The following is a 27534-nucleotide window of genomic DNA, read 5'->3' as shown; positions in this document are numbered from 1 at the left end:
GACATTACTACTTAGGCCTTGTTTAGTGACACCCGAAACAAGGCCTGAGGCCTTATTTAGTTCACCCCAAAAGTCAAAAACTTTTCAAGATTTTCTATCACATAAAATCTTACGACATATGCATGGAGCATCGTCTATCATAATAAGTGGTTAGAGACTGGACTCCAGTTAGCCGTGTGTATCTCTCCCGGCCAGGAGCATGCATTCTTTTTCTGCCCTGTTTCTTAATTTTTCAACCGTCTAAATCTCTGCCATGAGTATATGTCCCGGTGACCTTCACTGTGGCGATGGTCGTGGTAGGCACTGCGGTTTCTGACATACAAGAAAGCAAGATACGAACAAAGGGCCCGTGAGTCACAAAAAAAAAAAAAAAAACAAAGGGTCCGTGGAGTTTGGACTGGATTTTGGCTGGAACGCCGCTCCTCCCATGCCCATGCGAAGAGGATGTCTATGGAGACTAGAGAGCACTGCCGCCGGCTGCGAGAAAACAGAATTGAGGACCGAACAAAAGGGACTGGGGATGGGGACTTGGAGAGATGAGTTTGGCCCAAGGTTTGTGCTGGGTTCGGACGGGCAGGCTGGCCCATGCCCGACCTAGATGGAAAATAATTAAGAAAAAATGTTTAATTAGTTAGATGTGCTGCTTTGAGATATGTGCAATTTAAAAAGAGGAGTACCGGACAATAAAAGTGCTATTGTACCAAAAAATCTTTCATCCAGGGAACTAAACAAGGCTTTACGCGGAGCACAGATATTATCATAATGAACCCCCCACCCTGCCGAACAATGAGATGTCACCATAATCTTCTTCTGTATGTCTGGATCGATGTTCCAGTTTTACAGTATATCAGTGTTACTTCTTGTTATATCAGTGTTGCTAATATCAGTATATGGCAGCTGTAGGCGTTAGATTATAAGAATTCATTTCATAGAAGTCAACTCGGCATGCTACAATTCTTGAAGAAATAAATATTGGCAACTGAACAGGAGTAAATTTGCGCAAAGGATTGGATCTGGTCTCATTTTACAATGACTTGCCTTGATAAATGGATAGAAGCAGCTCACACCATTCGCAAGCAGCCTTTTCCAGACACAACATAAACCATCAAGCTGAAAGAAGCTGTATCACAACATTTGTTCAGTAACGACTCAACTTTTACATACACAAGCCTCTCAGTTCTCCAGAGGCAAACTCCATCGAAATTCAACTGTAACGTAAAGAAAAACGAACGAATTCACATCACAATCCAGTCTCATTTTATTTGCACTGTCGAATATCTGACCTCCTCAGAACAACCCGCAGACATAAAAAAAAGGAATAAACTGACATCACATATTCTGCATTGCTGCTTCTAGTAACAACTGCGCCCCACAGATGGGCACTCCACCTGCAGGCAATGTACAACAGCATTTTATATATACTCGGCAGTGTTAGACGCCCTTAACGAACAACTAGTAACAAACACTGTATGTAGTAATAATAGCCTTGTAGCAGCTTACTTGATTACTCCCTCTGTTGTTCTATATCCACACATTCTAATTCTATTTCGTCCCTTGAAATTTCCTCCACTTCGTCCAATAAAAGTTCCTCCATTTCATCCTCTGAAACGGCAGATGCAGTCAAGTGAGAGAAGTTTAAAGAGCAGGATTGCAGGAAAGGTACTCAGTAGGCAATGTAAACAGCAGTTGTGTTAATTTACCTGAAGCGTCAGCAGAGAGCCTGATGTTTGTCTTAAAGCTAAAAGGATCTCTCGTGTACTTCACATACCACTTCCTTCGAATGTTGCTGTAGTAATCATTTGCATATGCCTTAACCTGCTTGATATGGCTGAACTTGTCCCACTCAGGGCTAGATTTCCCTTTAGCTATAGAAGCAAGCAGAGAGGCGTCACAGTATAGAAGCAAATCCCTTGGGTTCACGTCCTGCAAGTATGCAGGGACTGTGTTCATGTCGTAGTCCACCAGTTCAAGTCTTTGAAGTGATGGCAAACCCTCTAGCACCTTCAACTCTGGGCAACTTATGATCCGGAGGTTATGCAATTTTGGCAGGTTGCTGATCCTCTCGAGGTGCGGACATCTAACCATCGCCATTTCCAACCCGGAACCAATGTTTTCCATAGCACGTGGGAGCTCATGATGGTGTGGTATTATGAACTCTGGCCCAATACCCTTGATGTGTGGGGCACTTTTAATCTGTAGCAACTCCAAGCTGGGGAGCTGGCACAAGCCATCAGGTAGTTCCGTACAATAAGGCAAGTCTACTATCACTAGAATCCTCAAGCTTCCAAGGGACGAAATTTCTGTTGAAGTCATCCACTTTGGAAGTTGTCTACTGAAGTACCCTTGGATTGTAAGATTTTCCAAGCATGGTGGTGGACAGAGCTCATCAAACACCTCCTGGATTTGTTGTTGCTCTTCATGTTTTACCATGCGGTGAGCACCTCTGCACTGTAACCACAGATAGCTGAGGCGCACCTTTTCAGCAAGCCTGGCCTTTATAGCAAATGAGGAAGAAGATACATTTTCAAGGCCACGTATATCAAGATGTGCCAGCTGGTTAAGAGATCCTAATTCTTCCAAACTACACCAATCACCATCTATGTGGACTGGAAACCCCATCAATGTCGTCAAATTAGTTAGGCTGCAGAAACCCCTTGGTATATTGTTTATACCTGAGTAAAGAAGGCTTATGTACCTCAGCTGATGTAACTTTGCAATGCCACAAGGAAGCTTCACCAATTTTTTGCAATTGGAAAGGTCAATGAACTGCAAGAACTTCATCTTGCCTATTTTTTCTGGCAGCTTAGACGTGTCAGTGCCATCTAGGCACAAATACCTCAAGTGTTTCAGTTGGACCAATGATTTAGAGAAGGCATCAAAATTTCCATCTTCTATATGTAGGGCCCGTAAACATGGAAAACATGACAGTGAATCACCTGGGTTCATCTTTATTTTCCCAACTAAAATCAGTGTTCGTAGTGATATATGTCCTTGTAAAGAACTCCACCCTAGCTCATTTGACTCAGACTCATTGCTTTTTAGTGATAACCGAATAACATTTTGTGGGTTAATATTATTGGTAAGGCCAGCTTCGCTTTTGTGAGCTATCAGTGCTTCATCTCTAGCCAAGAACTGAGCGAATGAGCGAACAACATCATGCATATTGCAAACCATATTGTCTGTGTACCCTTCATCAGGCTCTAAAAGGTTCCTAGCTATTAACTGGTCATAGTACTCTCTTCCTAATACTTCTAAATCATGTGAGTTTCCATGAACAAATCCTTCACTAATCCACATGGCAACAATGCGGTCATACCAAAACACCATGCTCTTGGGGAGGAGGGCGTAGTACAGAAAGCAAGACTTCAACTCAGGATGCAAATCTTGATAGCTAAGGTATACTGCATAGTTTAGCTCTTCAGGCATTTGAGATACTGACCATGTAGAATCATTTAGGATCATTGTCCACTCACTACGCCTTGTCTTTTTCTGTCGGAGGAGGCCTCCTATTACTTTGACGGCAAGAGGCAAACCATCACATTTTTCTAGAATCAACATTCCAACGTCCTTAAGTGTATCAACCTTTAGTTCATCATTATTTTCATTTCTGACCACCTGCAAGCAGCAAGACCAGTCAAATAAATGGAATATGTACATATATACACATTTTGTCCTAATCAGAAGCAAAATCAGGTGCTAGTATACGATATTGTGCGCAGAAGCAAAATCACTTATGACGTTCTAAATTTATGGTCGATGTATCATTCACACGCGGAAAAATCATTGTATATTATAACTACAGAACTGAGATGTCTTAATTTGTGTCTTTTGAGTTCTTGGATCTTTAGATACCATTTGAACTCTCAATTTGGAGGCAAATTGTAGATTATAAGTATATAACTGAGAAACCAAACTTACTGTGTTGTTCTGACATTAATGTCTCCCCTTTTTGGAAGGGAGTTTTATGGACTATTATATTAAAGCATCCAGTATGGGTATCATGTGGAAAATTGGTATGGGAAAAAGATTCATTTTTGGGAAGACAATTGGTTTGGTAACTCAAGCTTAGCTATCCAATATTGGCCTCTTTACATAATTAATGAGCAACATGAAAAAACTATAGCAGAGGTATGGGATGGGGGAGTTCTTAAACCCACTTTTAGAAGATCGATACCAGCTGTTAGAAGTAGCAGAACATATAACCTTTCTGGATGATGAAGACCAAATTATATGGAGTTACAGTTCAGATGGTAAATACTCAGTACAGTCATTATATGCAGTAGTTAATCATAGGCGAGTGATCTCTACTTATGTTCACACAGTTTGGAAACTACATATCCCACCTCGAGTACAGGTCTTCTTGTGGCTTTTATCCAATAACAGACTAACAAGAGATAACTTAGCTAAAACAAGGGAAGTGTTAGATTCATCTTGTTTATTTTGTGCTGAAAAAGAGTCGGTTGACCACCTCTTGTTTCAGTGTTGTGCAGTCCTTTGGTGCTTATGGAAATTACGCAATGATTTCTGTTTTCTGGGAATAGGATGGAGCAGCGAGAAGCAGGTCTTCCTGTTGACAGTAAGAATGCTGCGAAGGTGGATGTGCCTAGTTCAAGCAGGAGGTTGGAGTACGTGTGGAGAAGTTTGTCACACAAATGGAGGCCAAGGCGGTGAAACCTATGATGATCTGCTGGGAGGATACCAGGGGATGCAAGGACCAAGTTTGGGAGTTTTGACTGCCCAGTCTTCAGAGCTGGTTTACAAAGATGCGAATTCAACAAGTTCTGAGAGTGTTTTGTCCAGTTGTCTGCCTTTGAGCCTGTGCAGGTTGTTAATGGGATAGACCTTTGGGTCGTTTTTTGGCGGGCGTGCATACGCTTTGAACCTGGATGCTATTTTTCGTTTTATGCGTAATAAAGCGGGAGAAACCTTCTATCTAATAAAAAAAATCACTGTATATGTAATATTTACTAACACCACATTGCACCTCGGTGACGTCAGTGCAGAAAAGTAGTGCTCGCTCTTATTCATGACACTAAATAAGTATCATTAGATTAGTTTAGAATATTTTCATAATTAATTTATTTGGATATATAAGTATTTGATACTATTTACTATAAGCTTGGAAAAACATGAGCTAGTTTGATCGAATTGGGTTTTTTTGTGTGGATGAAGTATGTTGATTCTACTTTACTGTAATAACTTAAACATATATCATGGATCATGGATGTTGCAACTATATCAACCACAAATTTATCAGAAATTGGACTTGCTGTCAGGCCTAGTTGAAGGTGGAAGAAGCAAGGAGAGAAAATATAAACATTAGGGGCAAAATGCTCTCTGGCCAAGTTTATAAGCGACGTTACCTCTACAAAGTGTTAAATTGGCACAGAAAAAATAGTGTCATATAGGAAGGGAACTTTTTCAGGGACAAATAAAAAACCATATTATCTTTGGCTGTCAAATATGGAATTTTCTTTAACCAGGAGCTAAGTACAGACTAGCTCGATCTTGACCTGCAATGCTACATTATTTTCTCTCTTATTCATTCTCTCTTGGAGGTAGGTAAACCTAATGTGATATCCCTTGTGCTGATATATGGATTTGCTAGGATAATGTTAGCTTTCTAAGGATTCTAGAGATGAGACTAGCTAGAGATGTCCATGGTAAAACCAGATATGTACCAAAGCCTCCGTGAGTACTTTCTTTAACTTTTTATGTAATTTTTAAAACACAACTTTAAATCATTAATTTTGTTTTAATATGTTTACAGGATCTAGTAAAATCATAATATCATGAGGGTGCTGTAAGAGAAAAGATAAAATTTACATATGTTATTTTAATGTTTCTAACTCAATTAGATATTTTAAAAGTTAAGACAATAGAAGATAATGCAACTTAGGGGGATGGCACGTACAGATTGACTAGCTAAATATAAATTGTGAAGCAAATGTATTGCTCTTATTTCAATAAAATTTCTAGTAGGCGTCTCAACCCCTCCTGTTTCATAAGAAAATGTACAAGACTACTGACCATCTAGATAGTATGTCAGGCAAATGTGCACGAACCTGGTTTTTGAGCAAACACCAGGCATCTTCTTGCTCTAGTTTGTCGACATGGTGGTAGGGCACCTCCGCCATCATGCCTCGAGCGACCGTGTCATGTCTAGTTGTTACGAGAACACAGCTTCCTCGAGCAAGTGAGTTTATCAATGGAGGCTTGAGCACCTTCTCCCATGCATGGTGGTCCCAAACATCATCCATCACCAATAAGGTCTTGCACCCCTCCAAGGCTTCTTTAAGGATTCGCTCTAGTGCACCCTTTGTGTTTCTGGCTGCTTGATGGTCTCCTTGTGCTTCAGTGATAGCTCTCTCTAATAGACCAATGTCACTAAAGTCTTGATTAACACTCAACCACATTCTCTTTTCAAACTCTAGTTTGATGATGTCATGGTTGAAGATCTTCTTGGCAAGGGTGGTTTTTCCGATCCCTCCAACTCCCACAATAGCATAAACCATAACTTTTTTGTGTTCATGTACATTTTTCTCCTTTGTGAGCAAATCCACAAGATGTATTGTGTCCTCATCAATCTTCTCACCAACAACACTGACCTCATCCTCCCCTGTCGTCTCACGCCTAGCACGACAAGAGGATTGTACCTTTCGTCTGTTGTTCTCATAAGATGCAAGGTTGATGAAGTTGAAGGTTTTGCTACGTTCCTCAATGTCATCTAGCCTCTCATTAAGATTTTTGATCCGATTGCCAATGTCATGGGCATGGAGAGGGTTCCTCATACAAAAGAGCAATGGATTGAAGCAGCCCATATCCCTGCTTGGACCCTGTTCTGTAGCCTTGAGCTGGCACAAATCAATGATGTTGGTGGCATCATACATGGCATTCCTAAGCTCTCTGACCCATGATTGCACACTCTCGTCGGTGATGTTCCTCTTGTCAGCATCAGCAAGGAACCTCTTGAGGTCCCCGAGCTTGATGCCCATCTTTTTTATCTCATCAGGGACACCCAACAGCAGATGCACCTCTTCTTTGGCCATCTCCATCAACATGTCTTGGAGGTACGATGCTAAAGCATCCAATACCACCGCCATTGTTGTTTGGTATCTACAAAATCAATATTAGATAAAATGTCATTTTTTGATAATGTGGTTTGTTTAAAGATGCTATAAGCACTAAGGCCCTGTATCATGGGCACTAGTGAAATGGCAAAGTTGTAGCACTAGATAAGTACTAGAATGGAATTGATAGTAGGGAATGCAGCAACTAATCACAAAATTATAATTGAGGGGCCTCGCTGGATACTTTTGGTACTAGATCTGTTACATAGTAACAAGAAAAAAGAACAGAGTTGGCAAATTAGTGAGTAGAAGATGTGAATATTTGAACATTTGATCTATATGGATGATGTTGCTATATATACTTGGCACCAAAAACCAAAAGCAGTCACACCAATCTCAACCTGTGTGTGAGTATATGTTTGTGTGTGGAAGATAAGTAACATATCTAACAATAATAAGAAACTGGACGGATAGGCATATAGAGAGGGGGAGAGAACAGGAAGTTGTGGTAAACATGGTGCATATATATTTCATTAGTTTACATTCTATCCAGTTTTATGATTGCTGGTGTTGTCATGAATCACAAAAAATAGGGACATTGTAAGGATAATGTGCCCACTATTATATATATATATATATATATATATATATATACATACATACTTCGTACTCCCAGGAGTAGTTACTCCCATGTCCATATCTCTAGATTTAGGGTGTATATGACCGAATAAAATGTATGTAGTTGTAGTATATGATCATACTAGACCATCTAAGGTGATATGTATGTTAAGTATGTATGCATACATGGAGTATGTGGCTATAATTATTATATATACTACAATAGTGATATTTTAGTAATATATTGAAAAATATGGATTCCTTCGAAATTTTGTTGTGTGTTATGATCTAGAATATCTTAATATGAGTATATAAACATACTCAAATCGTTAAACAAGTATGAACACATACGTAATGTGGTTTATTGAAGATGGGAGTAACTACTGCCTATGTGTGTTTGTTAAAGATATGATACAACTGAAAATAGGTCCCTGTATGGAAGAAAAGAAGTCGGCATGAAGATTGGCGGTGCACTACTACAGAACAGGCCTTTGGTCACTTGCCCAAAATGAACAATAATCTCGGCCCAACCAGCGTCCGGGACGAAAACATATTTAGTTCCGGTTGGTGAGACCAACCGGGACTAAAAGTCCCCTGCCCAACGGCTATGGTGTCAGAGATCGGCAGAGGGGACCTTTAGTCCCGGTTGGTCTCACGAACCGGGACAAAAGCATAGCCTTTAGTCCCGGTTGGTAACACCAACCGGGATTAAAAGCTGTTGTCCCGGTCCGTCTCACCGGCTGGGACTAGTGTTGGAATTTAGACCCGGTTTTTAAATAGGTTCGGGACTAAATGTCCTTCCCCATATTTGAACTCTTCTTCCTCTGGCCGAGCCCATCGATCTTCACTCTTTTGCTGTGTTCTTCATTTGGAGTTGCTTGTTATTGCTCTCATCTCCGGCTATTGATTCATTTCATCATTTCTACACCGTCATCGACTTGTTAAGAGGTCACTAGCTTCATCTTCTCAACATTTAGCAGCGGCATATGTCATTTCCTAGTGTTATGTATGTTGTTTTTTATTTTATGGTTTTTTAAGAGGTTATTAGCTTCATCGTCTTCTCAACAACGACGCGTTTTTTAGAGAAATAGTGATAATATGTTTTTTTATTTTAATTAGTTTAGAAAAAAAAATTAAAACATATAATACTTTAATTTGCAATTTTTGACCAATTTAATTAGTTAATTATAACTAGTATGCATACCACATTTCATGATTATTTAGGAAAATAGAGAATTTTTGTGGTTTTTTAATTTTGCTTTTTAGAGAAATTAGAAATAGAGAATATTAGGTTTTTTGTTTCTCTATTAAAAATTAGAAACTTATAATACTTTAATTTGCAATTTATGACAAGGTTAATTAGTTAATTATAACTAGTATGCATACGGGCTTTCATGATTAGTTAGAAACATAGAGAACTTTTGAGCTTTTTTAATTTTGCTTGTTTAGAAAAATTACAAATAGAGAATTTTAGGTTTTTTGTTACTTTAATTTCTCTATTAAAAATTAGAAACTTATATTTCTTTAATTTGCACTTTATGACATGGTTAATTAGTTAATTATAACTAGTATGCTTGCATTTCATGATTAGTTAGAAAATAGAGAACTTTTATGTCTTTTTAATTTTGCTGGTTTAGAAAAACTAGAAATAGAGAATTTTAGGTTATTTGTTATTTTAATTTCTGTATAAAAAATTAGAAACTTATAATACTTTACGTTGCAATGCAGAGAATGACACGTCATTGGATGTACAATGCCGATCGCCGCTCCAAAGAATTCATTGATGGTGTGCATTATTTCTTAAGAGTGGCCGACGAAAACAAGCGGGATGGATTCATATGTTGCCCATGTGCCTTGTGTCAGAATTTGAAGAAATATTCTAGCTCTAGAAATATTCACTCACATTTGTTGAAGTCGGGTTTTATGCCAAACTATATTTGTTGGACCAAGCATGGAGAAAACGGGATAATGATGGAAGAAGGTGAAGAAGAACAGTTGGAGCCTGGCGACATTATTGCTCAATACGGTGACTTCGGTGATACAACAATGGGAGAAGCTGAAGCTGAGGCAGGTACAGAAGGCGCACCTGTTGAAGATGATGCTCTTTGTGATGTCATTCGTGATGCACAGAAAGATTGCGAAAGTGAAAAAGAGAAGACAAAGTTTGACCACATGTTAGAAGATCACAATAAATTACTATACCCATCTGCCCAAGATGGGCAAAAAAAAACTGGGTACAACACTGGAGTTGTTAAAATGGAAGGCACAGAATGGTGTATCCGATAAGGCATTTGGGCAATTACTGAAGATCCAAAAAAAGATGCTGCCGAAGCCTAATGAACTGCCCATTACTACGTATGAAGCAAAACAGATCGTCTGTCCTTTGGGATTAGAAATCAAGAAGATACATGCATGTTCTAACGACTGCATTCTATACCGTGGCAAGGACTACGAGAATTTAGATGAATGCCCTATATGTAAAGCATCACGGTATAAGATCAGGCGAGATGACCATGGCGATGTTGAGGGGGAAGAACGTCCCAGAAAAAAATCCCTGCAAAGGTTATGTGGTATGCTCCTATAATACCACGTCTGAAACGTCTTTTTAGAAATAAGGACCATGCAAAATTGTTGCGGTGGCACAAAGAAGACCGTAAAGTAGACAACATGTTGAGATACCCTGCTGATGGGTCCTAGTGGAGAGCAAGACAGGGAATTTCCAGAGTTTGCAAAAGACGCAAGAAACTTAAGGTTCGCTTTAAGTACGGACTGTATGAATCCTTTTGGTGAGCAGAGCAGTAGTCATAGCACTTGGCCTGTTACACTATGTATCTACAACCTTCCTCCATGGTTATGCATGAAGCGAAAGTTCATTATGATGCCGGTGCTCATCCAAGGCCTGAAGCAACCGGGCAATGACATTGATGTCTATCTAAGGCCATTAATTGAAGAACTCCTTCTTTTATGGAGTGAAACAGGTGTTCGTGTGTGGGATGAGTACAAACAGGAACACTTCGACTTGCCAGCACTATTGTTTGTGACAATCAATGATTGGCCTGCTCTAAGTAATCTTTCAGGGCAGTCAAACAATGGATATAATGCATGCACACACTGTTTTGATGACCTTGATAGTATATATTTCAAAAAATGCAGAAAGTTCGTGTACCTTGGGTATCGTCGATTTCTTTCTATGAATGACCCAGTTAGAAAGAAAGGAAAGCATTTTAAAGGTAATGCAGACCACCGATGCAAGCCTCGCAACAGAGCTGGAGAAGATGTATTTGAGATGGTTAAGGATGTGAAAGTAGTTTTTGGTAAGGGACAAGGCAGCCAACCAGTTCCAAAAGATGCAGCAGGTCATGCACCCATGTGGAAGAAGAAGTCAATATTTTGGGAGCTACCCTATTGGCAAGTCCTAGAGGTCCGAAATGCGATCGACGTCATGCACCTAACAAAGAATCTTTGTGTGAACCTTCTAGGATTCATGGGTGTATATGGTAAGCCTAAGGATTCACTTGAAGCACGACAAGACTTGCAACGCATGGAAGAATGAGACAACCTGCATCCAGAGAAGACAGATGATGGACGCCAATATTTAAGACCTGCTAGCTACACTCTTAGCAATGAAGAGAAAGAAATCATGTTTGAATGCTTAAGCAACATCAAGGTCCCATCTGGATTCTCCTCTAATATAAAAGGTATAATTAATGTGCCTAAGAAGAAATTTCTGAACTAAGTTGCATGACTGCCATGTGCTTATGACGCAATTGCTTCCAGTTGCATTAAGAGGAATTCTACCTCCACATGTACGTCTGGCCACCGTAAAGCTATGTGCATTCCTCAATGCAATTTCTCAGAAGGCAATCAATCCAGTGGAACTAGCTGCTCTACAGAATGATGTGGTTCAATGTCTTGTCAGCTTTGAGTTAGTGTTCCCTCCATCCTTCTTTGATATCATGACACACCTCCTAGTTCATCTGGTCAAGGAGATCAATATTCTGAGTCCTGTGTTCCTACACAATATGTTTCCCTTCGAGAGGTTTATGGGAGTTCTGAAGAAATATGTTCACCAACATGCTCGGCCAGAAGGAAGCATCACAGAGGGCTATGGGACAGAGGAGGTCATTGACTTCTGTGTTGAATTCATTCTTGAACTTCACCCAATTGGTGTTCCTGAATCGCGACACGAGGGGAGACTGAGTGGAAAGGGAACACTAGGAAAGAAAACATACATCGATACGGGGGACGATTCTTTCAATAAAGCACACTACATAGTTCTTCAAAACTCTTCCGTGGTGGAGCCGTATGTCACGAAACACAAGGACTTCCTACGATCCCAATTCCTAGAGAAGAATGAAGCTTGGTTTATGCGTCAGCACATGGACACTTTCAGTGATTGGTTACGAAAAGAATGTCAGGGTAATGACCAGATTGATGAGCAACTGTATTTGTTGGCTAGGCAACCATCATGGCACATCCTCACGTACAAAGGGTACGAGATAAATGGAAATACATTTTACACCCTAGGCCAAGATAAAAGAAGCACGAACCAAAATAGTAGACTTCGCGTAGACGCCATAGACCCGAATGGAAATAGACAAACATATTATGGCCGTATAGAGGAGATTTGGAAACTAGACTACGCACCTAATTTTAAAGTCCCTTTGTTCCGGTGCCAATGGGTGAAGGTTACCGGAGGCGGGGTGACAGTTGACAAAGACTATGGAATGACAACATTGGACCTCAACAATGTTGGTTACAAAGATGAACCATTCGTCCTTGCTTCCGATGTGAATCAGGTGTTCTATGTGAAAGACATGTCTACAAAACAGAAGAGAGGGAAAAATGACAACAAATCAACAAATGAGCCAAAACGCCATATAGTTCTCTTAGGGAAAAGAAACATTGTGGGAATTGAGGACAAGTCAGATATTTCAGAAGATTATGAAAGGGATGACCGAATCACGCCTTTCAATGTGACCAAAGATCCGAGCATACTAATAAATGATGAGGACACTCCATGGTTACGTCAAGATCATGACCAAGGAACATACGTCAAAAAGAAGATCACTATTGTGCCCGCCTAATAAATAGATTGCATTAGAGTATGTGTATGTGACAATTGTAACTTAAGATGTTTATATTAGTTGTTCTTGTTTTATATCATTTCAAATAATGAAATGACTTGTGGGAAATGACATTTAAGTTTGCTATTGTAAGAGATGTGTCAATTGTGGATTTTTAACTACACCTTCCCAACACTTTGTCAAATGCAAAAATAGTAAAACTTGGTCAAACTTGGTCAAATGACAAACTAAATTACTTAAAATGAAAAAATTTTGAATACGAAGTTGTTAGATATCATCAAGATCTAAACTTTTTATATAGACAATTTTTCCATTTGAGAAAGTTTAAGTTCACAATACCCACCAAATCTTGAATCTCACACAAACTATATGAAACTATATGTGTCAATTATGGATTTTCAACTACACCTTCCCAACACTTTGTCAAATGCAAAAATTGTCTATATATTAAATGTAGATTTTGATGAGTGGAACAATATTGGTATTCATGACTCTTCCATTGGAGACCATCTAGGGTTCCGAAAACCGATGCGTGGCTATGAATTCTTTCAAAATTCAAAATTGAGTGGTTCAAACTTTTCCAAAAGAAAAGTTGACCATTAGACCAAATGTAGAACTTGATGAGTGCAACAAACTCTGTATTAATTACTTTTCCATTTGAGACCATATAGGGTTCGATCAAAGTGTGTGTTTCTAAAAAGCAATGCTTTGACTTTGGTCAAACTTGGTCAAATGACCCATTTGATGACTTGAAATGAAAAAAATTGAATACAAAGTTATTAGGGATCATCAAGATCTACATTTGATAAATTGTCCATTTTTCCATTTGGATAAATTTGAGCCAATCCTAAGCACATTTGTTCAAAATCCAAGACGGGTTTTGGTCAAATGACAAACTAAATTACTTAAAATGAAAAAATTTTGAATACCAAGTTGTTAGATATCATCAAGATCTAAACTTTTTATATAGACAATTTTTTCATTTGAGAAAGTTTAAGTTCACAATACCCACCAAATCTTGAATCTCACACAAACTATATGAAACTATACGTGTCAGTTGTGGATTTTCAACTACACCTTCCCAACACTTTGTCAAATGTAAAAATGGTCTATATATTAAATGTAGATTTTGATGAGTGGAACAATATTGGTATTCATGACTTTTCCATTCGAGACCATCTAGGGTTCCGAAAACCGATGCGTGGCTATGAATTCTTTCAAAATTCAAAATTGAGTGGTTCAAACTTTTCCAAAAGAAAAGTTGACCAATAGACAAAATGTAGAACTTGATGAGTACAACAAACTTTGTATTCATTACTTTTCCATTTGAGACCATATAGGGTTGGGTCAAAGTGTGTGTTTCTAAAAAGCAATGCTTTGACTTTGGTCAAACTTGGTCAAATGACCCATTTGATGACTTGAAATGAAAAAAATTTGAATACAAAGTTGGTAGAGATCATCAAGATCTACATTTGATATATTGTCCATTTTTCCATTTGGATAAATTTGAGCCAATCCTAAGCACATTTGTTCAAAATCCAAGACGAGTTTTGGTCAAACTTGGTCAAATGACCCATTTGATGACTTGAAATGAAAAAAAATTGAATACAAAGTTGTTAGAGATAATCCGATGTAATGGTGAATATTGTTGTAAGCATAAATAAATAAGAAATAGAGAAAAATCTTTAAAAAATAATCCAATGATAATGGTGAATATCACGTATATCATGATTTTGGAGATAAATGATGATAAATAAACAAAATTTACGTTTAAATAATGCACAAACAAATTTTCTATCAAAAACATCTACTTTAAGATATTAAAATTAAATCATTCATTTTTGCATTAACAAAATACTAATTATTTTTCATATTTAAGTTTGCTAATATAAGTGATGAAAAGATTTTATGTTTCCAAATTTATTATCTAAGCAATTAGACAAGAAGAAATGGAACTATTATTTTTTAACAAATTAATACCTATGATTCTATTTACTATGCAATTGACAACATTAATCTAATTATTGTAAGCATAAATAATAAAAAACAGCAAAAATACATTTACTCCCGGTTTCTGGCTAGAACCGGGACTAAAGGTTAGAACCGGGACTAAAGGTCCCCGCGTATATTTAAGCGCACAGTCTTCTTCCTCATATCGATGTTGCCCTAACTTCCTCCGCCGCGCGCCGCTCCTCCCCGCCGTCGCCTCACCCTCGTCCCCGGCCGAGCCCAGGAGCGCCGCCGCCGCCACCGCAGCTGAGGATCGCCCCCACCGCCGCCGCCACCGAGCCGAGGAGCTCCCCCACTGCTTCTTTCTCCGGCGCCGAGCGCCTTCTTCTCCGTACACCGCCAATAGCTTCTTCTCCGGCCACGCCGCCGAGAGCTTCTTCTCCGGCGACCGTACGCCGCGCGCGTTTCTTCTCCGTACACCGCGCGTGCGAGCTTCTTCTCCCTCGGCCGCCACCACGAAGATGATCTCTCGGCCGACACTTTTGCATTGTGATGTTTTTTTAGAAACTATATAGGTTGAGCAAATTGTAATGAGAAACTATATATGTTTAGATTTGGATGAGAAATTGTTATGAGAAACTATCTTGTGTTGTAATTAGTTACTAGGGATAGATATTGAGATGAGATGTATAATTTCTATTTTATAATTTATCTTTTGTATTATATAATTTATATGATATAATTTACTCTGTGTTGTAATTAGTTAGTAGGGATAGATATTGAGATGAGATGTATAATTTCTATTTTGTAATTTATCTTTTGTATTATATAATTTATATGATATAATTTATCATGTGTTGTAATTAGTTAGTAGGGATAGATATTGAGATGAGATGTATACTTTCTATTTTATAATTTATTTTTTGTATTATATAATTTATATGATATAATTTATCTTGTGTTGTAATTAGTTAGTAGGGATAGATATTGAGATGAGATGTATAATTTCTATTTTATAATTTATCTTTTGTATTATATAATTTATATGATATAATTTATCCTGTGTTGTAATTAGTTAGTAGGGATAGATATTAAGATGAGATGTATAATTTCTATTTTATAATTTATCTTTTGTATTATATAATTTATATGATATAATTTATCTTGTGTTGTAATTAGTTAGTAGGGATAGATATTAAGATGAGATGTATAATTTTTATTTTATAATTTATCTTTTGTATTATATAATTTATATGATATAATTTATCTTGTGTTGTAATTAGTTAGTAGGGATAGATATTAAGATGAGATGTATAATTTTTATTTTATAATTTATCTTTTGTATTATATAATTTATATGATATAATTAGTTTATGTTAGGCCTTAGTTGTAATTAGTTTATTGTTATATATGTATCCTGTATATAAAAGCTTAATTAGTTTATGTTAGGCCTTAGTTGTTGTATCGAATATTTTTGAAACTAAACAAGTCTTTAGTTGTTGTATCGAATAATTTATGGAATAAAAGCTTTAGTTGTATCCAAATATTGTCTAAGTTTAGCCTATGCAAATAATTTTTGTTGACCGCGTCAAAAACTTTTAACACTTGATTAAATTTGCAGAAATGGCCAATCCGAATGACAATATGGATGATGCAATGATGGACCTAATCAACAGCGGCGCCAGTCCAGATCCCCCAGGCGAAGATGATGGGAGTGAGTACTTTGCTGATTATGAAGAACTTGTGGGAGATAATCCTGATGAGGTCTATCTACAATCTAGTATATATGTATATATATAAAATTAAAATAAATGACATTTATACTAATATATTTATACTTGTTTGTGTAGCCCTCTAAATCGGCAACAACTTCTGAGAAGAGTAGAAAAGTGCGCGGCCCGAAGAAGCCGTTGGAGGGTCGAAATTCGATGAGGGTACAAGATAAGTACTTGGGGCTAATTTTAAAAAATTTGTTGTGCACTGTGGCTACCTTGTAAGGAACAGGCTCCCGGTCAGTGCTCGTGAATGGAGGCATCGTAAAGATAACCCTAATATTAGTTTTGTCTCAGATCGTGACAAGGAATTGATTTGGCTAGATATCCATCAACATTTCACGCTCGATACACAGGATGAAGCTTTGAAGGAGAAGGTTAAAATCTGGGCTATGTAGAAGATGGCCAAACAATTTCAGGCTTGGAAGAAGACATTATACAAGACTTTTGTTGCACAAGGCCGGACACTAGATTTCAGCAACAAGGCCTACGTCAAGTTGAGGCCTTTTTGGGATGAGTTCGTAGAGTTTAAGAACTCAGAAGAGGGTCAGGCACGGATGATCAAGAATCAGGAAAATGCTAAACAAAAGCAATACCACCATCACTTGGGTTCAGGTGGCTACACGACTGCTATTCCTAAGTGGCAAAAGCTAGAACAAGAGATTCTTAGGAGAGGGATCGAACCAGAATCAATGCACTGGCCCGAGCGCGCCAAGTATTGGTTCTTTGGTCACGGAGGAACCATAGACCTAGAGACCGGAAAGATAGTGTACGGCGAAAAGCTCGAGAGAGTAGGACAGAGAATGGCCTATGCTAGAGGATTAGTTGAAAGCGGCACCTGGCAGCCAAATAGAAAAAAGGATGAGCTGACATACGCCCTGGAGACTGCTGAACATGGTGGGTGAACCAGAGGCTATGGGGAGGTATCATGGGAGCATGGCTTCCCTAAAGATAGACTGACTTATAGAAGCCGCCAACAAAAGAAGGAAGAGGAAGCAGAGCGGTTGCGTAGGTTGGAGGCAATGGTGATGGAGTCACGTGAAGCGGCTCGTGAAGCGATAGCGCGAGAGAAAGCGCTTGAAGAGAGAATGAACGAGGAGATCAAAAGACAAGTGCAGATTGTAGTAAGTTCTATACAAGGGCAAACTGCATCAGAGCCTAGAGTCAACATTAGCCCCCCCGGTCAGTTGAAAAGTAGTTGTGCTTCCACGGAGATGCCAACTATTCAAGACGACGTGGGGCTGCACTTTCCGGTGGATGACATCACTGAACCTCTGACAACATGTGAGCTGCACATTCCACAGGGGAGTGCCACAGTCATGGTTGCTGTCGCTGTTGTAACTCCTGTCAACCCTACGAGGACACCAAGAATCCATGGAGCGATAGTTTCACCTAGATATGCTAGTATCTCGGTGGATAGAGTTGTCAAAGGCTTCAGTAATGTGCAGCTTGAGATAGAAGGAGGTGATGGATAGAAGACTCTAGGAGAAGCAGAGAAGACTTTTATTTGTTGGCGCAAGCGCTACATCATTATTCCTGGGGCATCACCTAGTAGTCTACCACCACCTCCTCGTCATGAATCTAATCCTAGGTGCGGATGAAAATTGACTATACATTTGTTCACTAACTTTATTTTGCATTCTCTTAGTTAGCGGTTTACTCATATACCTTTTGATTTCACAGGTGGTCACCAACATGTTATAGTGCTGCGGGTGATGACGAGGGAGTGCAAGACACGGCTGCATCTCCTCGGTCTCCATCACCACCACCTCAGGCTCCAACGCCACCACCTAGGGCTCCAACACCGCCACCTCGGGCTCCAACACCACCACCTCAGGCTCCAACATCGCCACCTAGGTCTCCAAAGCCACCTAGGGCTCCAACGCCGCCTCCTCGGGCTCCAACACCACCACCGGCCGCCCCATCGCCTCCACACGTGGCTCCAGCACGAAAGAAGAGGCCGGCCACACAATCAAATGTGTCGGCCGCCCCGCCGCCAAAAAAGAAAGCCTCCGAAAAGAAACAAGCTATCATTCCTAAGAAGCTGTCCTATGAGAAGACTGATGCAGAACTAAATGCTTCGGTAAAATCAGACATGGATAGTTTCTTCAAGAAACTTAAGACTGAAAGAGAAGCCAAGCGAAACCCTAAGAAGCCATACCTCTTACTACGGCCAGAAGATCTACGACAAAGGGTTGAGGCTGAACAAAAAAAGAGGCGTGAAGCTCAGAAAGAATCATCATCTTTATCGGACTATGATCGCACTTTAAGGAAATCCATAGAAGAAGAGAAGAAGAAAGAGAAAAGAGCACGCAAGGGTGTAGCACAACTCGGGGAACAATCAAAGCAATCAGTGCCCCCGCTAGTTATTGGAAATGAATATGGTTCAAACATTGATGTGCTAGACCAGCAGATACCGACAGATTTAAAATTTAATGAGCTTGAAATTTTTTTTGCGGAAACTGGTCTTAGCTTAGCCCAAATGATAGCTGGGGCACCAATTGAAAGTGCTCCACAAATTGATCATTGGCAAAAGGAATATACATATGGCAAGAGTTTATACAACCCTGCGGCCCTCAGCAAGCTTGGAACACAAATGTACATGCTAAACAAATGGTACATGGCAGCGTGTGTCAGAAGAGCAGATGACTATGTTTGTGTCCGAATTAGAAACTATCTTTACTTTCGTGGTGATGATATTATTTATGTTCAATTTAATGAGCTACACCAACTATGCCACATGGACGCTCTTGACAAATCTCTAATGAGTTGCTTCTGTCTGTAAGTGATTCTTCCTTTCAATAATGTCTCTGTAACTTATCATGTATATATATAACTAATTACAGAAACCCGCTATACATATACAGAAACATGATGAGGGACCTCAGAGTTAGAAATGACAAGGAGATTGGATTTGTGGATCCAAATGTTGTATTCAAAGACCACAAGACCCTGTATGTCTTATGGAGAACTCAAACGAAGAGAAATCTATGGAGGTTCTTGATCAACCAAAAAGATAAAAGATATATACTCTTTCTCTACAACTTTAAGTAAGTGTCGTTATCGTGTGTACATTCTATTTAACTAATTAACCAGATCAATATGAAGATATATACTAATTTTTTCTATATATGCACACAAATGCAGCTTTCATTGGATACTAATTGTTATTGATCTCTGGCAATATCAATTGGTAATCTATGACTCTAACTTTTTTCTTTAATGTCTATTAAAGGAGATGTGGCCGAAGGAGCAGGTGTTGGATGCGGTGCGCCTAAAAGGAATTCAGGAGACAATCGCAGGATTTCTTAACGACCAAGTCCTGGATCCCGACGGCGAGTGCTACTTCAACCCTCAAGAGCAGATGAAACCAAATAACGATGATCATTTGTACGATGCTTGAGTGGCGGAGATAAATTGTGTTGTAAATACTTTGTCCGTGAAGCATATGTGTAAATATTATATTATGGACCTATAGATACATATTATTTATATATATAGTGTTTTATAGTATACTTATATGTAATGCTTTAAATTATATAAATTATAGGTGCGTGTTCCATAAACTACCAGCAAACAATACGCATTCGAAAATAACAATAACATAATTGTAAACCCTAAATGGAAAACCAAATGAAAAGAAAAAGAAAAAAGAAAAAAGTCTTTAGTCCCGGTTGGTAGCAATAGCAACAACCGGGACTAAAAATGGAGGCCAGTCTCTCACAGGTTCGGGCAAGCAGCAGGAGCGATAGCGTGCCCATACGCCCCAGGGTGGACACTTCGACGCATCGTGTTGCTGCACTATAGGTTATTTCTGTTTTATTCATCGTTCATTGGTTTTTACATTCCTCGAAATTGCTTGTAACAATGCGGTGAAAAAGTATAGGCCAAGGTGCAAGCGCCAGAGGAGCATAAGGCTATGATGGAGGAAGCGCAACGGAGGGAGCGAGAGTTCCAGACACAGAGGTTCGACGCCTTGGCTCAGTACGTGGCAAGCTTTGGCCTCACGATGGGTCGTCCAGCGCCACCAGAGTTGTTCGCTCCTCCACCTTACCCACAGCCACCTTACGTGAGTTCAACTTCTCTAACAAAACGTCTTTATTGTGCATGTCGGACATCGTGCTGTTCATATGTGATGGGATGCCTTCATGCCATTGATATATATGTGTCTCGGCCATCGTGCCGTTGAGATGTGGTGGACGGCCATCGTGTCGTTAGTTTTCTTGCAGGTTTTGGGAACCCCAGGTATAGGGGAGGTGCTGCCGAATTTTTTATGTGTCTAGGCTTAGATTACAAATTTATAACTAGTTCTGTAAATTTTTGACTTTACTAAGCCTAGATTACAATTTTATGCCTTAGTATAAGTACTAATTTTTCTTCTCCTTTGTGCAGGTTCAATCGGCGGGTTCGAATGAGGTGCCTCCGTCCGGAGGGTTAGCGAATCCACCACTTCTACAGCTTCAGCCACCGTCGAGTGGGTCGGGGTATGGGTATCCACCACGTGCGCCTCCGTCGCAGCAGCCGCCTCCAGGAGGGGCAAATTGGGATGCATGGCAGCAGTGAACTTGTGGATGTTGTGAAACTTTGAGATACTTTGTGATATTTTGAGATAATGTGATGGACATGGTGTGGATATTGTGATACACTTTGTTAATATATGTGATGGACATGTTAGTTTTGCAATTTGAGTTGGATGTGTTATATCTGTTAATTGTTAATATGTGTTTTATCTATGAATAATAGCTGGAATCAAAACAGAATTAAAAAAAGCTCTCTGGAGCCTTTGCCGAGAGCTAAACGTTTGCCGAAAGCCGGAACTGCACGACTCTCGGCAAAGCCTGGACCTTTGTCGAGAACAAGGCTCTCGGCAAAGAGTCAGTTTGCCGAGAGCCAAGCTCTAGGCGCTCGGCAAAGCCTGGACCTTTGCCAAGAACATGGCTCTCGGCAAAGAGTCACTTTGCCGAGAGCCAAGCTCTAGGCTCTCGGCAAAGCCCAGTAAAAAAATGGCAGAATCCTTCTTTCATTTTTTTAAAAAGTCTTTGCCGAGATGGGCTCTCGGCAAACCTCAATATAAAATAAATTTTGCAAACCAGTTCGGCTGCCATTATTTTTCTTTTTTTTAAAAAAAAACTATTTGCCGAGCGGGGCTCTCGGCAAAGAAGTTCGAGAAGTTGTCAGAACTGACCGTTAACGGTCGTTTTCGCCGTTACTAGCGCTAACGTTCACCGAGAGCTATAGTTTGCCGAGAGGTGGACTCCATGTGCTCGGGAACAATTTTCCCGAGAGCGGCTCTCGGCAAACGATCCTTTGCCGGTAGCTTGTTTGTCGGCGTTTCTTTGCCGAGAGCTGCTCTCGGCAAAAGGTTTGCCGAGTGTGTTTGCCCATTTGCCGAGCGTTCTAAGCTCTCGGCAAAGGACTGGAATCCGGTAGTGAGGTGGCACACCCTGGCGCACCTTTTAGTCCCGGTTGCTGTTACCAACCGTGACTAAAGGTGGACCTTTAGTCCCGGTCCACGGAACCGGGACTAAAGGTGGGACATTTAGTTCCGAAACCTTAGTTCCGGTTTCGTAGCCGGGACTAAAGGCCCTTACGGCCCGTGGCTAAAGCCCTTCCCTGTACTAGTGGTGAAATGGAGCAAAAAGTACTTGGTGCGCTGAAGGACACATTGGGCAGTCCTGTGATGGGATAAATATATGCACCTGACAACTGAAGTTGGAAGCACCTAGGAAAAATAATCCTTGCTGGACTATGGGATGATCTAATTGAAAGGCAGAAGTATGGATCATTTGATGATGACCAGAGACATGACAACTGCATAGCCTAGTAGGCAGAGAGCATCGAACCATCCAGGCAAATGAACTTTGAAGTTGGCAGATCATCCGGTGTGGTCCAGTGGAGTGACTTACGGTGTTTGCGAGCACCAGATGATCCGGCGATATTGAAGAAAAAAAACAAACAAGGTACTGTCCAATAGTTCAAAAAAGTAAACAACTAGTTCAGTAGTTGGAAAAAGTAAACAATTAGTAGCAACATATGATCTTGTGATGGATCTTTTGAAGGCAGCAGATCATCCGGTGTTTACAGGAAATTGACAGACTTTTTCCAATGTTATTGCAGCTGGGCGTATATATGAGGTTGTCTTCACTTGCTTGTGCGTGTTTTAGTACCCTTTAGTTTGGAGACCTACTAGACGAGGATCTACATTCTTGGTGTGGAGTGGTGGGGTATCGATGCGCAGAGGACCAGGAGACCCCCACTTATAGTTTGGAGAAGCTCCATAGTGTATACAGCGTTAAGGCAACCAGAGTTTGTTGCAAGCCTTGTATGGCAAGTGAAACACCATGACACAGAGTCTTTGATATTGTACCATAGAAAATAATATTCTTCACTATAAACTTAGTTAAATTAGGATATTTGGCTAATTAGAACAATCTTAGATCCTTATGTTTCTGGACGAAAAGAGTATTCTGTTAATGATGCATACATTTCAAAAATTGTTTTTGTCTTTGTGAATGATAATAGAAACATAAGGATGTTTCAAAAACACAAAATCAACCACAAGCTAGGTAGAGGAGAATGTTTATATCACTGCTACAGAAATCTTAACCGGGGCGGTCATTTTTGGTTAACCAAGTTGGACATAGGCGACCGCCATGATTGAAAGGTCACCGTTAATGGTGGCTTAACCACGATGCCCAGTGGCATCACACGCCACCGTACCGCCTGAAAGGTCCTTGTTTGGTTTTGGTAATTGAGTGACAACTTAGGTGGACTAATAGTGTTTATGTGAGATACACAGGAGATTAGTCCACAGGTGATGATGTGATGATGAAGGAGCTCATTGCATATGAGACATGACATGGAGTCATGTGACCAAGGTGGAGAAGATCAAGATGAGGCTTGGCTCGATGGACCGGTTGCAAGAGTGAAGGGCAAGTCGGAGGCTTTGAAGCGAGGGACCGCGTGTGACGGTGAAGCTTGAGCAAGACTTGGCGCCGATGGACCGAGGCAACGGTGAAGAGCAAGTGAGGTCAAGATCGATGAACCAATACGGTCACGTGATGATATGAAATGGATCATATCATTTGGTGATTGGTTGGTGCATGTGTTGCATCAACATTGGAGGAGATGGAATGGAAAGCGCAAGGCAAAGGTATAACCTAGGGCATTTCCATTTCACCGGTCATAGGTGTGGAGAGAAGTTTATGACCGGATTTAGGATAGATGACCGTACTATCAAGAGAGGCAAACTTGTTTGCATATCGGTCATCTAGTGCCACTTGAGCGATCTAACTTTGCATACGTGTTAGGATCGAGTGGCGTGGCAAGTTGAGAGGCTAACTCCTTTGGGAAAATGTTTGTGAAAATGCTAACACACTTGCACATGGTGGTGTACACTTGTTGGTGTTGGCACACTTTACAAAGGAGGTGGTGTTCCTAGGGTTGAGGGAGGTGTGGGTTTCTCTCTCCCTCCCGCCGAGCTTGCGAGGCGGGATTCGGCGCTTTTGAGAAAATTAAGTGCATATTTTCTATTGCGCCGGTGGGAATTTTGGAGAAGTCGCGGGAGTGTTTCTCAGTAGGAAACACTCACCGGACGCTCTGTGCGGAGGCACCGGACGCTGGCCTTTAGCGTCCGGTGTGCTGTCGGGTGCAGCAGAGTGCACCGGACGGACCGGAGAGAGTCCGGTGCTCAGCGTCCGGTGTGCGGGCGGTTTGGCGACCCTCACTGCGCATGAGTCCGGTGAGCACCGGACGCTCAGGGTGCGTCCGGTGGCTTGCGTCCGGTGACCGTGCGAGTTTGTGGAGCTCTTTGCGTACGAGTCCGGTGTGCACCGGACGCGTACGGTGTGGACTAGTTGAGCGTCCGGTGGTGCTGAGCAGGCGCGCGTGCGAAGTAGCCGTTGGCGGCAATGGTCGTTTTCAAACGGCTAGTGACACGTGGCCGACGCCTGAGCACCGGACGCTGGGAGATTGAGCGTCCGGTGGCTCCCTGTGAGCGTCCGGTGCCCACGTGTTTTGCCCAGTGAAAGGGCAACGGCTAGTTTAGCCCTTGGGGCTATAAATAGAAGTGGTGGCCAGCCTTGGCTGGTGCTGAGCACCCTTGGGACTTAGTGTCCATGCTTGGGAAGTGCTAGGAAAGCCTCTAACTCACTTGTGCTTGCAAGAGTGCGAATCAATAGCGAGTGAGTGATTCTAGTGCGTTGCATTGAGAGATTGCATCGAGTGGCACTAGGTGTTCGTGTTGCAAGCCGGTGGTGCTTGTTACTCTTGGAGGTTGCCACCTCCTAGACGGCTTGGTGGCTTGTGACTCCGTCGAAGCACGCAAGGAGATTGTGCGGTGCTCGAGAGAAGAGATTGTGAGGGGTACGGTGCTCACCCCGCGGGGATCGCGAAGAGCAACTCTATTGGATCGTGTGTGTCATTGAGCTACCTCACTTGTGGATAGGTTCTTGCGGTGTCCTAGTGGGGACGAGGTTCGTGTAACACCTCTTAGCCGCCGAACCACCAAGTGTTGGTCGACACAACGGGGACGTAGCTTGGTGGCAACCAAGTGAACCTCGGGAGAAAATCATCGTGTCAACTTTGTTCTTCCCGTTGGTTTGCAAGTCCCTAACACAAGCTTGTTTTTACATTCATATATTTGTGCTTGTGTAGTTGCTCTTGTAACTAGTTAGCTTGTGTAGCTTGCTAGTTACCTTCTTGCTTGTGTAGCTAGAAGTAGTTCCCTTGCGTGACTAATTTGGTTTGTGTAACCTTGTTAGTCACATTGCTTAGTTTGTGTAGCTAAGTAAGTTGCGCTCTCTAATTTGGCATTAGTTGCCTTGTTATTGAGCTTGCTAGTGAGCTTAGGCTTTGTGCGCTTTGCCTCACTAGTTTGTGTAGGAGCTCCCCCAGTTTGCAAAGTACTAGTGGCATAGGTTTGTGTGACCTTGCTCCTAGAATTGGTTAGGTGAGCTCTTGCTAAGGTAGCACATTGCTTGCTTGTTTAGGATCTTTTCAAGGTGCTAGAGAACTTAGATAGAGGGGTGTAGTCTTGGCTAGACCGATAGTTTTAATTCCGCATTTGTTTCGGTTAGCCGGCGTAATAAGTTTTAGAAAGGACTATTCACCCCCCTCTAGTCCGCCATCTCGACCCTTCACCGCCCCATATGGCCCCACGCGCACCACCGGGAGAGGGGTGGGGTGCCGCAGCCAGATGTGGAGGAGGGGGAGGTGGGATGGCGCCAGGAGAGGGGTGGGCCGCTGCTACCTGCGTGAGGTGATAGAGCAGTGCGGCTGTGCAAGTTGGGAGGGAGAGATGTTCCGCTTGGGGAGAGGAGTGCGGCTGAGGCTAAAAAACCTAGTCTCTTGTATATATATGTGACCTCAGAACTGGGCCTCTTGGGCTAGCGGGCTATTCCTGATTTACCGAGGCGGTTGGAATTAAAATGCCCACCTTGGTTAATGATTTACCGAGACGGTTACATTAGTATATCTACTCAGTTAATAAATTTTGCAAGGTGATTTTTGTAACTGCCTCGGTTAATAAAATGACCGCCTTGGTTAATGCCAGGCATTAACCGAGGCGGTTGAAATTCCTGCCCGCCTAGGTCACGGTAAATCTTTTTAGTGTACATAGGGATTTTACTTTTGTCCGCAGCACAAGGCAGATTTGTGCGTAGCACACTTCATTCATCGATTTTGTCCACTGGACACCATGATTCTATGTTTTGTGTCTCCAGCACACCCAAGCAGACAATGTTTTTTCACAACATGTCTGTGACTATTTCAATGAGTACAATACCGGTGCACAAATCCGCTCTTTCTGACTGTCCTGTGGTCTTGTAGAGAAAAATCTTTTATAATATCAACAGATGAAGCACATGAATCAGCCACACCAGAACAGAACAGACATGGGGATAACATACAATTTTTTGTTTAACTGGAAACCATTTTTTGTTTAACTGGAAACCACGATGGCAGATGATGGTCTTATCCAAACAAATATGGAAAGATTGAGTTTGAATGACAACGGATGGTTGCAATCAACTCTGGAATTACGAATAACTAGTATTATTTATTTGAAACGAAAGACAGATCGAGCAGTGCTGAATATGGAGAACTTACAATTATAGAACAAGATGATCGAGGAGTTCACCCGCTGGCACCTGGCACCGATCGGACCCACGTGCCTTGAGAACAGAGCGGATGGTTCGATCAACAGATGAAGCAGATGAATCAAGCTAGCAAATCAGACGGCGATAGAGGAAGGGAGCAACATACAATTTTTGTATTACTGGAAACCACGATGACTGGTATGTTCGTGGTTCGTTGAACAAATATGAGAAAATTGATGTTGGGTTAGAATCACAACGAATGGCAGCAATCAATGCAACTGTGCAAATAAAACAAAAGTACCTTATTATTCATCAGTGGTTGGTTCAATGCAACCTCTATGGAGGGCATTTCTATTTCATTATTTGAAATAAAAGGAAAAGAAACAGATCGAGAAGAAGTACATGCTGAACTAATGTTGAGTGCTTACAGTCACACAGAGCGAGACGATCAACGAGTTCGCAAGCTTGGTAGTTGGCTCCGATGTCAGATCGGATGCGTCTACCCAGAGAAGAGAGCAGATGGATGGATCAGCGCAGCAGTGATGTGTGTGACATGAATGAATGAAAGCGATATGGTGGGGGTATCAGACGTGAAGAAGCAGCTATAGGAGGCCTGCTTTATACACACAGAGGCCGCATGTATTGTATCTATCGGGAAGCGAGGGATATATTTTCGGACGGGTCAGGCCTAGTTTGGATGCATGTGTATCCACTTCAATCTACATTTGTTTGAGTGGATTAGAATGGAACTTAGTTTAATTTCACTCCGATCTGATCCAATTCAATATATATGTATTAAGATGAATATATGTGCATCCAAATAAGGTCACAGGGGGCAGGGCGTGCTTGCTGTGCCCAGGAAGGAATGTATCCTCACTGCTTTTGCTTTAGGCCACGCCGTTGGAAGCATGTTGCTTGCTTCAGGCTGCTAAGTGATCCA

The 27534-nt window shown here is 41.1% G+C and overlaps 1 protein-coding gene across 4 annotated transcripts; it reads right to left on the bottom strand.

Annotated features, from left to right (window-relative positions):
* On the bottom strand, positions 996-27259 carry LOC8072739 (disease resistance protein RGA2). 4 transcript variants are annotated; one of them, XM_021460987.1, is made up of 7 exons: positions 27023-27259; positions 26761-26872; positions 26605-26669; positions 6066-7116; positions 1701-3615; positions 1501-1602; positions 996-1388 (listed from the first exon to the last, which is right to left on the bottom strand). In XM_021460987.1, exons 4-6 carry the CDS (start codon positions 7101-7103, stop codon positions 1505-1507), a joined length of 3051 nt encoding a protein of 1016 aa, XP_021316662.1. In that variant the 5' UTR covers positions 7104-7116; positions 26605-26669; positions 26761-26872; positions 27023-27259; the 3' UTR covers positions 996-1388; positions 1501-1504. The 4 variants fall into 4 exon arrangements, with proteins under 4 accessions (XP_021316662.1, XP_021316663.1, XP_021316664.1 ...); XM_021460988.1 differs by having other exon boundaries at positions 26761-26789; XM_021460989.1 differs by lacking the exon at positions 26761-26872.

The sequence above is a fragment of the Sorghum bicolor genome, chromosome 5, assembly GCF_000003195.3.
Source record: "Sorghum bicolor cultivar BTx623 chromosome 5, Sorghum_bicolor_NCBIv3, whole genome shotgun sequence".
Taxonomy (NCBI): Eukaryota; Viridiplantae; Streptophyta; class Magnoliopsida; order Poales; family Poaceae; genus Sorghum; species Sorghum bicolor.
Note: the sequence above shows the minus strand (reverse complement) of the source record. Positions and strands in the feature narration are given on the sequence as shown.

Coding starts and splice junctions, on each gene's coding strand:
- LOC8072739 (XM_021460987.1), bottom strand. CDS start 7,103: ATGGCGGTGGTATTGGATGCTTTAGCATCGTACCTCCAAGACATGTTG. Junction 3,616..6,065: donor GGTGTTTGCTCAAAAACCAG/GTTCGTGCACAT, acceptor TGCTGCTTGCAG/GTGGTCAGAAATGAAAATAA. Junction 1,603..1,700: donor GCTCTCTGCTGACGCTTCAG/GTAAATTAACAC, acceptor CTGCCGTTTCAG/AGGATGAAATGGAGGAACTT.